This window comes from Cebus imitator, unplaced genomic scaffold (assembly GCF_001604975.1).
Source record: "Cebus imitator isolate Cc_AM_T3 unplaced genomic scaffold, Cebus_imitator-1.0 Scaffold95, whole genome shotgun sequence".
Classification (NCBI taxonomy): domain Eukaryota; kingdom Metazoa; phylum Chordata; class Mammalia; order Primates; family Cebidae; genus Cebus; species Cebus imitator.
Window position 1 is genome coordinate 3,935,810 of NW_016107410.1, and position 17,266 is coordinate 3,953,075.

Here is a 17,266-nt window from a genome sequence, read left to right on the forward strand (position 1 = left end):
TCAGATTCATTAGGAAACTGCTTTGGTGAAGTTAATTTAATAATATGTTATGTGGCTCTTCAATGTTCAGCAGTTTGGTCAGAGACCAGAAGCAAAATTTAGCTACTGAAATGAACAGTCTGATAGTTTAGTGAACAATCAATTCTGGTAATCCGTCCAGATGCACAAAGGGCACACATGAACATCTCACATGTCCTATCCTGATACAGAATTAAGGCAGCGAGTTATTTTTTTCTTTTTGGAAACGGACATAACATTATAATGAGAAGACAATTTTCCATTCGAGGCATCACCTTGCAGATTACCTCTTTCATTTCAGCTTTTCTTGTTTTTATGGCAAATTCTGCTGCAACATTAATGATAACGGCTTTTTGCACTCATATCATTATGAGATCTTTACACTAATTTGAGGATCTCAATGCCTGTCTTGAACAATGTCAAATGTAACAATGAAATATGAACAAGGCTTATTGGAAAACATCTGTATGCATCTCACATCCAAAAGTGTATAATGTGTTCTATTTTGAAATTCTGATTTCTTCACAACATAAATATATGTATTATACGATATGATTTCTAAAAGATGATTCTTATCCTCTTCCATTCACTATTTAGCTCTTTGGGAGGGAAAAGCAATCGTAAAAAGGAAAAGCTTGCTGTGCGTGATGTACGTATCTACAGTCCCAGCTACTCAGGAGACTGAGGCAGAAAGATCACCTGAGCCTAGGAGTTTGAGTCTGTGGTGTGGTATGATGAACCTTTGAATAGCCATTGCACTCCAGCCTGGGCAACATAGTGAGACCTTACAACATAGTGAGACCTTGTCTCCAAAAGATACAATAAAATAAAATTTAAAAAGTAAAAAGAAAAAGCTAAAAACAACAGTTTTTTAAAGGAGATTTGTACTTTGAATTTACAAAGATGGGTATTCAGGATCTATCATACTTGGTAAAGATTTAAAAACAGGCCCGAAGCAAAGAAACAATATGAAATAGAAAGTGTCCAATGCAATGTGAATGAAAAAGGGTAAAAGGGCAGTTATAATGCAGATGATCATCATGGATTAAATTTTAATTCAGGATTAATTTCTTAATTAAGGGATTAGTTTCTTAATTAATAGGCAGGCTCTGCGGGGTCCTTGAATATCTTAAAGTTACAAGCCAATTTCTCTCTGTGTGTAGGGAGAAAACCTATTGTCTTGCTCAGATACTCAAAGGATTCTGTGATCCAGCCATGGCTCCTCCTCTTTAAGAAAGTTAACCACAAGATTAAATAGATAACTTAATCCAGGGTATTTCCAACTCCCAAATATCCCATACACACTTCCTGCTGAAACACTCACTCCAAGTCACTGAGCTAAAAGCCCATAAGGATCTACTTAGAGCTAAATGTCCCTAGAAAATCGCCAGAAATACAAATTCCCAGGAAAATCCAACAAGTCAATAATAGAAAACAGGAACTGATTTAATACAGCATATTTGGGGGCCAATATCTCATTCACTCAGACCACAGTTTCTCAGAAATCAGTGCTGAGCAAATAGATCACTTGTTGCACCTCCCCGTTTCCCTGCCACACAGACGCTGGCCACAAATCTCACAAAAAGAGAAAGGAAAGAACTCTGCATTTGTTAGCTTCTAATATTAGGGTCCTAGACATTTTAAGAATAGCCCGAGGTGAGCCAGGCAACATGTGGTAGAGAAGGGACGTGAATCTCAGCCTGCTTGGATCTTAGTATCCTTTAACCTCTCTCCTGCCTCTCAGGTCCACCCGACATACCTTCATGGACTTCAGTGATTTAGTCAGTTCACTCCATCTGAACTGTTTCCCAAAGCTGCTCGTTAGACTGAAGGCACATTTCTCATGCCAAGGTCTTTCTATTCCTTAATTCGGGTAAATGTCAAATTTATTACCCCCGTGGCATAGTAGAAAGGGTACAGTGCTGAGAATCAGGACACCTGGAATCGAGCCACTACTCTCCTCTAAACAGACTGTGTGACCTTGCGAAAGGCAAGTATCAATCTGAGTGTCCAGTGACCAGGGAGTGGGGTAGATTCCATGATCTGAAAGTTGAGATATAATAATATATGATTCTATTATTCCTTGGCACAAACATGTTTCTAGAGCAAGTGATTTGATCATGTTACTAGGTTATTAGATCCATGTCCTTATTCAGGGAAATATCTTACGCCCATAACAGTGTTATCTATAACTCAGATTATTAGAACACCACCCAAACGTATTTAACTTGATTTTTCTGAAGTATAGAACATTGCCAGGTCCAAACAGGCCATTAAATGTCTTTTAATTGGCGAATTTGTTGAATGCCACTGCAATATCCTTTCCTTGTGCAAGCCCGGGAAAAGACGTGAAGTGACTTTTGGAAATGAGGGCTTACATGGGCAGTGGGTAATTTAAGGCAGGAAGCTTTGGACCAGCAAAGAATCCTGGCTAAGGAGAAGCCACAGCCTCTAGGGGCTCATCTCTCTATTTGTGAAACAGCACTAATACCTGGGGCCTATTGTAAGGATGCAGTGAGATGCCTTCTGCTTGCTAAAAAAGTACGGAAGACACTCAAGGCTTTATCAATGTAACTGCCAGGTATCTATCTGGGAAACGTCAGATTGACCACACTGGCCTTCAGCTAACCCAGTTTCAGAGATACACTTTGCTACCTTAGTACAACACGTGTTAGCCTGATAGAAGTGCACGGACTACTTCTCCTAATGAGACACTCTTGCAAAGATTCTCATGCTTTTTAAAATTATGTTACTTTACAGAGACTCTGCTGATACTTCTGCCTTCCCACTTGTGAGGTAGGAAAGGGCAGAGATTTATCAAACACAGAGTATGACTGGAGGCAGTGGCAACATGCTTGTGTGGCCTTTCTCAGGTCACCAGTGAGTCACAGTGGCACTGGATTCCTATCAGGGTCTATGACATACAGGGCAATGTCCCTCATTCCAATAAGCCTCCTTGTGGATGAATGGCCTTTCAGATTTTTCAGAAAAGTCAAGCATTTTTTTTACAGTTCTTGATTTTGAGACATTAGGCTGACAGTGATGGACAGAAACTGATCCAGCTAAGACATACAAACTGCTTTAAAGGCAGAAAATTCTGCTAGAAAGCAACTGCGTGAAGATGGCTTATGAACAGCAGACTTGGCAACGTTTCCTGGGTCTCCCACTTTCACAAAGGTGCACTAACATCTCACCTGTCTGGAGATTTCTATTAGGCTTTTTGTAAACTTGACCTGGGCTTGTGTGTGCTTGTATATGGGGTGGTAGATGAAAGTGGGGTGTGTCTTTTTGCCTTTGAAGCTGGCCCAACTGTTCTAGTGCAGCCAGGTGTAAGGTATAAACCAGTGGCATTAAGATATGAGAGTACTTGCCCTGGGAATCTTTATCTTCATCCCCCTAATCACTTTGGGGACTACTGTGAGACCACTCCCAATGTATTTCTGAGTGGGTGCAGCAGGCCAGGTACAACTGAAGGTTAACCCCACTTGCCTCTAGGGTCTGGCCATTGCAGGCAGCATGGGGCTTCAGTGGACTTCCTGCAGTTCTCTTCCCAAGGATGCTCAGCCTGTTCTGGCTTTGCTAAGAGATTCTGGGTTCTTCTATTTGCCTCCTCGGTATCTACCCTCCCCTTCCTTCCCCTCCCTTCCTTCACCCATCCAGCCAAGATTCAGGACTTCAAAGATATCCTTCCTCCCTGCACCCTGACAGATTAAAGACTTGTTCCCGAGGCTCCTGAAGAGCGGTGGCAGGTTGCAAATCACTGGCCAGTTCAGGAAAACTGCTCCTAGTGCATCAGGGCAGCTCTTCAATAAGTGCACCCTCGTGGTAAGAAAGGTGACAGAACAAAGCCAGAATTGCTTTTCACTTCTGGAAACACTGGTCTTTCATGTCAGAGTTTGGGTTGCTTAATCTTTTCGTGTCAGGAACAAGATTTCCCTGGTGTGACATCTGCTGATAGCAATGGACAGTCCACAATTTCCAGTGCCAAGAAATTAGTGCTCTAATCTGCATAATCAAATCCCAGGTAAACATCACCATTGTTTTCTCAGTGCTTTCTGTCCCTTGCATTCCCAAATCCTTCTATTTATCCAAAATTCAGAATGAAAATGTAGTTCTTAATAACAATTTTTACTTTGGGAGTTTTTAAGGTTACTATGATAAACATTTACTGCATGAAATTTACTAAATTCAGGACAATCAGGTTTTCTGAATTGTTTGAAATATGAAAATATATATATATATAGCTTGAATGTTCCATGCTAGAAGGTGCATTTCCTGAATTTACACTTCAATCACTTAGTCTATTCCAATATAATGCTGATTTATGTTCAGGGTTTGAACCTCTATTTAATGTTGAAATCCTTAAAATAAACTTTAGCCATAGAAGGCTCTTCACTTTTCCATTAGGCTTCTTAATTCAGTTTAACTAGATTTTTCTTCAGTTAAAAAGCCAGAAAGAAGTGTTGTTGAAGGTCATAGTGACAGAAAATTCACCAGCATGATGCTCCTGGAGGTTCTTGTTTTCCTACAGAGCTGGATGAGTTAATCTGATACTGTTGCAAGAGGTTGGGAAGGCCAAACAAGGCCCAATCAGGGTAAGATAATTTTATAATCTTACAGCTGTAATTAAATCCAGGACTTGGGATCAATGTAAATATAAATTCCAGTATTAGTCTTGAATTTAGAAGACTAAATTGCTTTTTGGAAACTGTGTTACCCTAACAAACTCCTATGTATCCTTTAAAGTCCAGGTTAGCTGTGACTGCCTCCTAGAAGGCTTTCCTGACACCCAGAATAGTGTTCATCACTTTTTCCTCTGAGGACCTCTGATGGTAAATGTTTCTGCTGTGTTTACTACTCTACTGCACAGCTGTTTGTTCATTTATCTGTCTCCTTATTAAATGATGACCTTTTCAAGTCTGTGTCTGAACCATCTCTGTGTCCTCAGGAGCTAGTACACTGCCAAGGATATAATGCTCAATGAATTTTTGTTGAAATCATGAATAAAGCAATATATTCAGGCTGCCTCATGTATATGATTGCACAGCATAGTGCCCAGGTGTTCTGAGCACATGCAGAACATTTTAAATTAAAGAGCCACCATTTCCAGGGCAGAGAAATAAAAGCAGGCTGCAGGCCAATCCTGGTCCACAGTTGCCTTAATGTGTTTTCTCAGTGTCCTGAAATAGTTGAACTAGGTGTTAGCCAATATTTAAAAATGGAGAGACTACCTGCAAAAGTCTGCATTTCTAACTTCGTAAAATTTTCAAAGCTATGATGACATCTAACTAGCATTTCCATGGGGCCAAACTGGCTGGGGCTGGCTGCAGGGCACATAGCTTCCTTTCCTGTTTCCTTCACCCTCCTTAGCCCCTTAAGTCATCTGATCTCAGAGCATGAGAGTTTTCATTGGTTAGGTGAGAGGATAGCTTATATAGAGCCAACCACATAATAATACACATTGACACATATTATGGGAAGCCAGTCATGTGCTCTTGGAAGCAATTAATACATGCTAATACAATTAATACAGCTATCTAATTTTAGAAGGATGTGAAGAATAGAAAGGTGCCTTCCATTAAGTTACTTAAAATTTAGGAGGGCGTGGGATGAGGAGATAAAAACCCATGAAACCATATGAAAACATTGGTTCCTCTGACCAAAGGCACATTGATGTAATACAATCTCTGCAGCTTAAGGGGCCAACAATTCCAAGATAGAGCCCATGTTTACAGTCTAACCGGCAACAAGAAGAGATAAAACAAACAACAACAAAACATCTGAAACTCATTTAAAAGGAGAGATAGTTTCCACTAATTGTCCTGACCCATCTAAACATAATATTCCGGAGCCTTCTTTCTTCACCTTAAGTACACAACACCCTAAGAACTGCTCTCACTCCCTTCTCCTCTTCCCTCCCTTGGAGTTACTTCATTTGTGAAACCACCTCCTTGTACCTCTGCTACAAGCATTTCCATTTGCCTGGTTTCACGTAATCCTTAGTTCGCTCAGCATTTACTGAGGCTCACGTTTGTTCAAGTTGTGTATGGGGAGGATTCAAAAGTCAAGACAAAGTTTTTGTCCCGAAGAAAATAAAGGCCAAATCAAGCGAGAAAAGAGTAGGAATCACACCTTGATTTCCTTATAACAGACCACAAATATCTTCCATGCTAATGCTGATGGGTACATGGCATTTAGTCATGATGCACGGACTGGTAAGCCCTGGGTCTTATGAAGAGAAAATACACCCTCAGTTGCTTTTGGAATGAAGAGCAAAGGTATGCAAAAAGAATTGTTGCATACTTACAAAGTAACATATCAACACCACTGGGACTTAGTGAGCAAGGTGTGAGTAGAAGATTGAGTGGGGTGGGGAACTGTGATCTCACTCCAGGAGCACCTCCAAAGCATATGAATTTAGAAATCAGATTGCGAGGAAGAGAGTTTCCTATGCCTTTGCACAATGTGTTCTTTCTGTATGGCATTTATACTTTCTCTTGTCCACCTAGAGTCACATGGAGGCATGGCTGCCTCTGCTGGGCCTTCCCCAGAGCCCTCTGCAAGCAGAGCTAGGCTTCCACTTGCCCCATGCCTGTCTCTGCCTGGCTGCTGTAGCTTCCCAATGCCTTTTAGCACATCATTTCACTTTCAGGCTTAATTGTAGGCCACAGGCTCTTGAGCAAATGCATTTTGCCATGGACTTCTCAGCACTGACATTGCTTTGGGTGCTCCCAATTTGGTAATCGAATGAAGAGGAGTGGCAGGGGTGGGGTGGGCAGGGGTAGAGTAGCATTTTGAACAGAAAAATGCATTTCGAACAAAGTGGAACTGTTGAAGGAAAACCTATGTCATGCTCTGTGGAGTGAAAGTATTTCTGCTCTGCTAAAGTAAAGAATTTGTGTCAGGAAAAAAAGAAAAATGAGGCTGTTGAAGTGTGAAGCAAGTCTATGGAAGGTCTTGGGCATATTAGGAAGAGGGAAAAATCACATCTTGCCATAACCCTGATGATTCTTTCTCATCTTTTGTATAGTGAGGTTGATCCCAAACCAACCTCACGTGTTGCATCTCATCATCGAAAGCCCTGCCCTTCAGGAACTGTGTGATTTTTCAAAGCGTCCCTTACCTCTCAAAGGGGACACTTTCTACATATCTGATGAGTTAACCTTTCCAGTGCTTAGTGCATAAGACAGAATCCCTGCTGTACATTCTCCATATGTTTTGATGTCTGACTAGTGCCTGTAATAAAACCACTAATGTTCTGTAATGATGCAGGATGACAGGCTCACTGCCAGTGGATACTCTACCATCTGAGCCCTGGTGTTACTCAGCATCCCTGAAGCATCACTGGCTGCTCCTCCTGTCGCCCTGTGGGTCTTTCTAAATTAGATCTCAGGTTTGTAGGGCAGGGCTGGAGGCGCCTCCATCGCTGGTCCATACAAATAGCTGAGGGACAGAGTTAATCCATTCCAGAAACTCATAAGGCGAACTTATATCCCAGCAGCCTGGAAAGCCAGGTAGATGCTCCAAACTTGTGTGGATGTTCTTGCCTCTTCTCCCAACTCCTTCTTAGCTTGTGTCTCAAGAGAGGTCACGATTGATCAGAATGAAAACTTTCCATCACCAAAACTCAAGAACCACAGTTTCATTCTTAATCCTCTTCTTTACTCCCTTACCCCTCCCTTCTTGCTCTCACCACAGGCTGCCTGCGTAACTAGTCCTTTTTCTTTTCATCTTTTTGTCTCACTTCAGCCACATATATGTGAAAGCACCCCAAAGGCAGATGTTTTGAAAAAGCAAAATGCATACATTTAAAAGTGTATAATATGGCTAACATTTTCCAATTTCTCCAAATGACCAAATATCCTAGAGAAGATACTTCTGTATTGGTTGTTTATATGATTGACCAGTTCCAGGTAGTTCTGTGTGGCTGTGTTCATAACACAACAATAAGTTCTAAGGTGGCAAAGAGTGTCAATGTTCACAAATCTCTACTTCTCAGAAACAAAAAATTGGAAAAATATGAATCGGGCACCTAGAGCTTTGATACAAAAATAAACATAAGTGGACAGAAGATGGCATGGTCTTCTCACCATGAAGATTAGAATCTTGTTGGGGTTGGAATCTCCACCCAACAAACTGAGTTTTAGAAAAAAATGTATGCAACTAACTGCAAAGTCATCAACAAGCATGCACTGAATATGTAATATAAACAAGGATAGTATATGCAAATGGATGAAAAGCAACATTCAGCATAGTTCTTGTCCTCAAAGAGGTTTCTACTAAATTAAAGGTTACCAAGAAATCTCTAATTACATGGGTTCTGGGTTGCACTGGATGACCCCCACTCATGGAGGCTAGGATTCTACAATTTCACACAAGACACTTAGCTGTGGCATAGGCCACTGATACTACATGAACTCCAGTATGGGGAAAGTTCAGTGAGGACTGCTAAGACCCTGGATAGCTCCTTGCTGGGGCTGCCCTTGGCTGGATCTCAGAGTGAGATGCTTCGCTTATGGACAGGGGGAGAGGAAAGTGTATAGTGACTTGCCAGTCAAACTCATGGATAGATTTACACTGAAAATAAAGACTAAGAGGAGAAAAAAACAGGAAGAAGTAGAAAGTAAAAATCCTCTCATCTGTTGGAAATAATAGTATAAAACACTAGCAAAAACGAAAAGTCCGCATTCTAAGACGTAACAGCAAATTTTTGCACCTTCGTTCTAAGCTGTCAGACCCTTCACTGTTGATGTGAGTAATCTACTCTATAAAATTCCTTTCTTCCTAATTTGGCCTAAGGATCTGAGTAGTAGGACTTTTTGAAATATCAGATGAAAAAGGAAAGAAAACATTGTCTTAGGTTAAAAATATGAGAATACTATCCTATCAGGATAATGATTACACAGGTGTCCAAAGCAAGACAAAGACAGAACACATAGGGAGGGGAAAATCTTAGATGCCACATTTCAGAAATGTGTAAAGATGGTAGGCTCCTTATTGGGATTGTACTGCAGAAGCCCTCTGATCTGAGTCAATCCCAGGTGGGCCAGTTAATTCAAATGTCACTTAGAGTAGTGAATCAGAAAAATTGTCCTCATACCCATTCATGTTCCATTCAGAGGGCGCACCAACTGGAGGCAAAAGAGGGGGACTTAATTTCACCAGATTTCCAGTTTTAAATCCTTGGTCTGTCAAATACCAGCTATGGGACTTAGCCTGTCTATGCCAAAGTATCCCCATTGGTGAAATGGGTCCAATGATAGGTTCTGCCCCACGGGACTGTGATAGAGATTAAATTGGTGAGTACCCTAAAGATTATAGAATAATGTCTGACACATAGTAAGTACTACGATCTATTTGGTAAATGACATTTTTGGTAAGGCCAAGGCTGCTTCTTTGCTTAGGGATCTTTTTGTTGTTGGAATCTTCTAGTATCTTTTCCTTAAATCTGGCATTTTTTTTTTAATGGCTATAAGTCTTTATTTTCCATACAGGGTGCCACTGCAGGTAACCATCAGAGAACACACTGCTATTTTCAAATATACAGAACTGAACAAAAGCATTTTAGCATGCTGCCTTACTGTACATAGAAAACTGGTGAACATCTTCAGACACTAAGACCAGGAAAAAAAATGGGTTAATGCTATTTGTTGATAGTTTATGAATCACTCAGCAGTGTTAATATAGGCTATCTTTACCTGAAAGCAGAATTACAATCACTCATTCTGGCAGCACTGGGCAATTCTAAAATGCAGGTCTAGTGAAAGGCAGGCACAACCAACAAGCAAGCAAGGAACAGATGCCATGTCTGCTTCTGAAAGGAGTGACTGATTTAGAACCAGGCTCTGCAGATTTTAAGAAATGATATAGCCATCTTAACAGCTTAATATTGAGTTTCCCTTACTTCGTATGTTGGCAGTCAACAAAAGAAAGAATTTCTGAAACGAGCTAAATAGGATTAAAAAGCAGAACACTGTCCATATAACAGAATTGCTGCTTTACAACTTTTCCCCATTCTCACTTCTTGTCCTACAAAAAGCTCTCATCTGATAAGTTTTAGTGAAAACCTCTAGATTTTATTTTAGTGAAAACCACTGTATACATTATCTATGATTCCTAATTTTTGTTTTCCTTAACAATGGTACATGAACTTAAAACCACTTGAAGAGCAGTTTGCATGCAGAATTGTTCTACATTTAAGACAATTTCTGATCACCCACAACTTTTTTTTTATAGTTAGACACTTATCTTTATTTGTTTATTTTCTGAGATGGAATTTTGCTCTTGTTGCCCAGGCTGGAGTGGAATGGCATGATCTCAGCTCACTGCAACCTCTGCCTCCCAGGTTCAAGCAATTCTCTTGCCCCAGCCTCCTGAGTAGCTGGGATTATAGGCATGCACCACCACACCCGGCTTATTTTTAGTAGAGACAGGATTTCTCCATGTTGGTCAGGCTGGTCTCGAACTCCACCTTGGGTGATCCACCAGCCTTGGCCTCCCAAAGTGCTGGGATTACAGGAATGAACCAGCCAGACACCTATATTTAATTTGATCACAAAAACTACTGTAGCAGACCTACTGAGTTACAAAAATAACTCATTCTTGGCAGGAGTTCAGCTTAACTGGTAAGAGAAATATGTGCATCTGGTAGAGAGCTTCACTAGCTGCCAACAGTCATTAGGTTGAGGATATTGTTCCCTGTGATTTACAAGAGGAAATGGTGAGCATCAGTGAATCGGTACAAGTAGGTTCAAATGAGTTTAGTTAGGGATTCCAGTCCCTGTAGGAACCGTTGCTTTTGGATTTTGTTTGCTATCCTGCCATCTCAATTCCTTAGAATTTCGTTACAATGTTGATTTTATTATTGGGGGGGGGTCTTCTTAATCTGATTTATTGCCACCCATAGTCCCAGAGAAATCATTCTATAAACTGAAATCAGTAGTTTGTTGTCAATCTTAAGATTTTAATTTTCAGCTTATGCCTTTCTTATTTCCATCACGGACTTAGCTCCCTTTGTAGGTTTACTAGAATCTGTCAACTAATCCCCAGTGCGCTCCCTTTCTGTTTCTCCCACAGAAGAATTGACTAAATGATATCCATATAACCTCTTATTCTGTATTTTTAAGGAACAAAGAATTGGCTGTTTCTTATGAGTTATTTTCCTTTCTACTACTTATAATCTGTCCACTCAAATCACAGCATGTTCATAACTCTTCTTTCTGTATTTCTGTTCAGGTAGTAGCTTTGGAATGAGAGAATCATTAGGCTGTATTCAGCAGATGATAACTAATGGAGCCTTCTAAGAAGTGCAAAAAGCTACTTAGAAATCTGCTATAATGAATCCATAGGCCATGGGCAGTCCCTACAGGGCCTACAATATTTGAGAGCAGGGGCACACTGGTAGATTTGCTGCCTGCATCCACCATTTTCTCAGACATACTGGCCTGGAACACATGACTGCATAGGACCTCAACATTCATGTAAGCCAGGTAAACTTCCAAAGGAGAAGTGAGAGCATAGACCTCTTATAGGTTTATGTGAAATAACTTTCCAGAACAATGAATTCTTATTTGTTCATTATTTCACTCAACACGTGAGTAAGCATCCATAGGTGTAAAGCAAGTTTAGAATGTTTGTATTTTAGCACCACTGTATATATTTTGTTTCTCACTTAAACTCTAAAGTACTGTCAGAAAATGAAAAGTTATGAGTGAAATAATTAACACACCATCTGAAAAGCCAGTGATGTCCTCTGTCTGTGATTATGAGCTCCAAGATGTTAAGGGGGCAGGTATCACACTTTATATCATTATTTTTCACAAAGCTATTAACAGCTCATCTTTTAAAATATTTTTAAAATTAGAATGGCTTCTGGAAGGGAGTACTATTTAGGGAAAAATATGAAGTATGTTGGCTGAAAACACCTAATGAATAAACACTGATTTCTATTCTTAGCATACACATCATCCCCTGATCTTTGGGTATGAATTTAAGAAATTTGTGACAGCCAATGAAAAGCTTATATATCCATAGCACAGGTGTTCACCATGCAAATAAGTGATCATAATTCATAAACATGGTCTGTAGAGACTTAAACCCTACTTCAAAAAAGCCTCAAGTTACAACAGGCAAAACAGAAAAAAAATCATGAACATGCAACAGCTTTTAAAGGTAATTCTAATATTGAATCTTGATTATGAGATTGCAAAACAAACACAACTTTTCATAAATGCAAGATCGCCTATGACAAATATTTATGGAGGTCAGGAACAGAAAACATAATAGAGATAGATGACTTCCCTCCCACCCCACATAATTTTTGAGTCATAAATTATGAATTATGTTCAAACATAAATGGCAGAGAGGAAATTAATTTAGGAGATGAGATCTATTTTATAATTCAGAGAGCTGTTTTATTTTAATTTGGGGGGCAAATTACATTTTGATGTTCAGCTTACCAAACATCTTCCTTTCTCTGAAGTGAATGACAATTTCCTATTATTTCTCTGAGGAGTCCTAAGATTTTTATGCCAAAATTCAGAGGGTAAATTAGCAACACAGTCTGGATCATTTGGAAAAATACTGTCCCATAGAGCTTTCCACAATGATGAAAATGTTCTCCATGTGTGCTGTCCAACTAAGGTAGTCCCTGGCCACATGTGGCTTTTGATGACTTGAAATGTGGCTAGTTGGACATAGGAACTTAATTTTAATTTAAATTTTTAAAATTAAAATGTAAATAGCCCTACATGGCTAGTGGTTACAGTGCTGGACAGTATAGTACAAGATGACCAAAGGCTGGAGAAGGACCTTCCTCTTAGCCAATCAGACCACACAGTGGGCTGCCCTTTGTACACTGCACACTGCCCCTGCGAAACCTCAACACAGCCTTTGACAGATTAGCCTCAGAAGGGCTTGGGGCAAAGCTCATGGGAGCTTGTTCAAGCAAACATACACATTAAGAGGATCACAAAGATCGGAAACAGCAAAGGTCAGCCCTGCAGACCCCTCTACCCATTCATGTGTTTCCCTGCAGTGGGACATATTCTCTAGTGTTTTGTCAGGAACGACTCAAATCGATTCAAATGGCTTGCCTTTCCACAGCTTTCCATGTTATAAAGACAAGTAAAAAAAAAAATAGTTCAGTGAGAGCACTTAGAAAAAGACAACCTATAAAAATACTGAGATAGAAACAGGAGGCGTTCTGTTATAACAAGGAACTCTGCCTAGAGAGATATTTGAAAGAAAAACAAACCCCACATGTGTTTTTGATTATAAAGAGTTTGAAATAAAGATATATGCTTTGGCATTAAATAAAATCCTTCCTTGCTTATCACAGTATGCAAGATTACTAATGCTGGTCCCCAAAGCAATCTATTATTTCCTAATTCTTTTCCATGGTTCCATTTAGTTTACCACAGAACATCTTCTGATTGTCCCTTTTACCTATTTATTCTTTGTTAGTGCATTTCCTTATCTGCATGTAGCTTTAAAGTCAAGAACTTAAGACACATTCAAATTTAATGACATCTCTTGAGAGAGGAAAGAATTGGGATTCTGATGCAATACGCCTTGCCCATGAAGATGTTGCCAAGTTCCAAACTTAAGTAACTTCCTGTAAATAGCATTTCAGTAGCAAAGATTGTTTTCCAGATAAACACATACCTGGAGGAGCAGATCAGAAGTGGGTCTGACTCGCTGTTGGAATAGGATGCTTAGTGTTCGATTCTGCTGTTCCAAATCAAACACTCTTGTTTTCAACTTCACACATTCCTCCCTTAGATCCTACAACAAACACATTGAAGGAGGAAAAGTCTATAACTAAAGGATGTCTTTGCATATTATAACCATATTTTATATATCTCACATGCATTAGTAAAAAACAGTATTTTCATTCTTCAAAGCCTCCAGAAATAAATCACATATAACGTTTTCTTCCACAGACCATTGTCTGATAGAATTATTATGTACAAGGAAGACCAATTTTTTTTAAAAAAAAAGCACCTTGAAATCAGAAATGCATTAATCTAGCATGCTATTTTTGAAGACAGTAAATCTTAGTGATATAAAGTCAATTTAAGTTTTCACCTATATATTTTGCCTTTTTCACTGTCTTTATAAAAGCAATCACAGAGCACAAACCACAAGGACAACAGCAACGTTTCTGCAGTGAATAGAGATTTGATGAGCTAAAGAAACTATCATTTCTGATGGAGTTTTTCATTGTCATTTGTGAAAACAAGTTGAAATTCTCGGTGCTGGGGCTAATAGAGTCAGTGGCACATTTAGTGGGAGAGAAGTAACTCAGAAGAGATGGCTTTTAAGAGGCCACTTGCAGCTTGCCCATCCTCTGAACTCGTGGATTTCCATATCCTCTGGGGCTTTCTGATCTCGGTGCTGTGGAAGAAGCACACTAAGCTCATTCTGGCATCTGTTTGGAACAGCTTTTTTGAATAGTTCAAACACCACAGAGACCTTTTCCCCAGCTCACGGAGGAAGCCGAGGTATAAGAACTGCTTTCCAAACTGACTGCTATAAAAGTACTTATGGTACTTAAATATCTATGCCCTTTTTGATGGGATTCAAGACAGACCTGGTAGAATAAAGCCCACATTCAAGGTTCTTCAAAAGCTGACCCTTTTCTACATTTCAAACTGTCTTTCACTACTTCCTGATGTTAAAAAAAAACAGTTTAATGAATCTGAAAAATACTTTGTCACTGGCCAGGTACTCCCTTTAGAAGTAGATAAGAGGCCAGGCAGGGTGGTTAAAAAAAAAAAAAAAAAAAAAAGTCTTCTGTTCTCACCAAGCAGAGAACAAAGGTCTGGCGTGTTGTTCTCTCAAGCTCTTTGCATTCCTTCTACCTTCTTCTCTTTTCCTTCCACTACTTTTCCTTTTTATCCACTTTTTTCTTTCAGCCCACATTTGGCTCTTTGATTGAAGTCCAGTTCAAACTTTATCACCTCTCTGACATTTTACCTGGTATCTCTCAAAACCTGCTCCATTTTCTGAACTCCCATCAGCCCTTAATGCCTCCTCTGTGATGTTTAGCATATATTACTCTGTATTCATTTTCTCGTTTGTGCTCTAGACTTGTCAATTATAGGACATGTTTTTTTTAACAAGGCAAGCACAAGATGATACTGAAATAACCACACAAGCATATTGCTCTTACATTGTTTTTATTCCATCACCTAGCACAATGCCCTGTATAGTAGGAACTTAATAAGTGCTTATAATTATTTTGCTAAATGGGATGATGATGGCAAATTTTGTTCTCTAGTGATTGGTGTGATAAAGAGCGTTTAAGTTTCTCAACACTTCTATTTCAAAGATTTATGTATTCTGACATGGGGCAGCTATTGGGCTGATGGCTCTGTTAGCAAGGGAGAGCCCAGGCCACAGCTCTGTGCCTAAATAGGAGTCACAGAGGTGCCTGGGCCTGTTCAGAACCTTGTATCAACCTAATGGCGAAGCTAGGTCTCCCTAGTAAAGCCTTCTCTGAGGCTTGATAGGCATGCATCATCTTATCCAGTAGTATTAATTCTATTTAAAGCGGGCAAAGAAACAGGCCAATGTATGGTCCACTGCAGTTTCAACTCTCCTTCCATTTTTTAGTTGAATGGGTAAAGCTTATGTATAGGGTGTTTTCAACTGATCAGTGCCTACAAACGGAGAGCAGAGAAAAGAAACGTCATGTTCAGAATGACGTGCAAGAGTGCAAGATCCAGCAGGGCACGATCAGGAGTGTGCATTTCATCCTCGTGAGCACACACGCCATTTGACAGAGGCCATTGTGGCGACCCACTCACTGCTCAAATTAAAAGGTGAAACTTCAGCCTGGACAACATGGCAAAACCCCATCTTCACTAAAAATACAAAAATTAGTCAGGTGTGGTGGTGCACGCCTGTAGTCCCAGCTACTTGGGAAGCTGATGCATGAGAATCACTTGAACCCGGGTGGCAGGGATTGTAATGACCCAGATGGCACCACTGTACTCCAGCCTGTATGACAGAATCTCAAAAAAACCCTGTCTCAAAAAAAAAAAAAAAACGAAACTTGCTTCTTTCTTTAGAATTCAACCTCTGTCTGTGTCTCACATTGATTTTTGTTCTTAGCATGTATATAACACTTTCTGCTCCCAAACACTAATTGTTTTTAGTATTGCTAATTAAGTAATTAATGAAACTTGACTGCAAGGCAGATAAATATTAATAGTACCTATTGGGTGGGAAAACATAATCATCCTCATTTGCAATATAGGGATATGAAAACAGAAGCATACAGTGTGGATGTGCAAAAAAAAAAAAAAAAAAAAAAAAGTGGGGGGGGGAAAAAAAAAAAAAAAAAAAAAGGTGGGGATGGAAAAAAAAAAAAAAAAAAAAAAAAATTGGGGGGTGGATCTGAAAGCAACAGCAACCACAATTTTTAGCAGCACCTTAAAAGAGTTCTTCAGATGGGGGAAAATAAAATAAAAAGAAAGAATGAATGAAAAAAATCAATATGCTTCACAGAGAGTCTTTATACAAGTACTGAAATTTAAAAGGCCGTTACTATTACTTAAGGAATGGCAAAAGTTCATTAGTGGGAACAAAATTTATTGACCCTGAGAACTCTCTGTTCATCACTATTAGCCCCTCCAGCTCAGCACACAGCAGCAGGGGAGACAGAGGCTTTAGGGATGTGACACTGATCTGAGGGCCATCGACAAACAGAAATGAGCTGGTCTGAAAATCTGTAAATAGGAAAGAATCACTTGCATTGTCTTCAATATTCTTATTTTCTTCAGACAAGCTGTGGATTACCAGTAACTTATGCCAGACAGTCACCTTCCCAAGAAACTGTAAACAAAAACATTCGTGTGTCTACGTACACATGCATAAACACAACCAGAATGGATATATAGACAGAAACAACTGTTTCTCTGACCACTGCGGTGGTACCTGGGCGAAGGGGGCAGTTGGCTCCCTTAGCTTCCTCTGTGCCCACAACAGGAACACACTGACATAAAAGAAGTCAATACTGCATGATACATTTAGGCTGGATGCAAGAGCAGCTACTCTGACCCTGCCAGTTCAGAGGCAAGACCTAGAACAGCCTCCCCAAGGAAGGCTTTACAAACAAAACAACTCTCCTCTGGGTAGGTGCTATAGTCTGGGATAATGACTCAAGGCAGAGGCTGTAGCATGTGTCCTCTCTCCTCCCTCACAACCCTTCTTTTTTTTTTTTTTTTTTTTTTTTTTTTTT

General features: G+C 39.7%; 1 protein-coding gene across 1 annotated transcript in view; it reads right to left on the reverse strand.

Moving 5' to 3' along the window:
* The window catches only part of NCKAP5 (NCK associated protein 5), a 977,727-nt gene that overhangs the window by 176,960 nt on the left and 783,501 nt on the right, over nt 1-17,266 (reverse strand). The window contains exons 10-11 of the mRNA XM_037741167.1: nt 14,362-14,449; nt 13,684-13,803 (exon numbers count right to left, since the gene is read on the reverse strand). Coding sequence (XP_037597095.1) covers nt 13,684-13,803; nt 14,362-14,449 — 208 coding nt within the window. The remainder of the gene's footprint in view (nt 1-13,683; nt 13,804-14,361; nt 14,450-17,266) is intronic.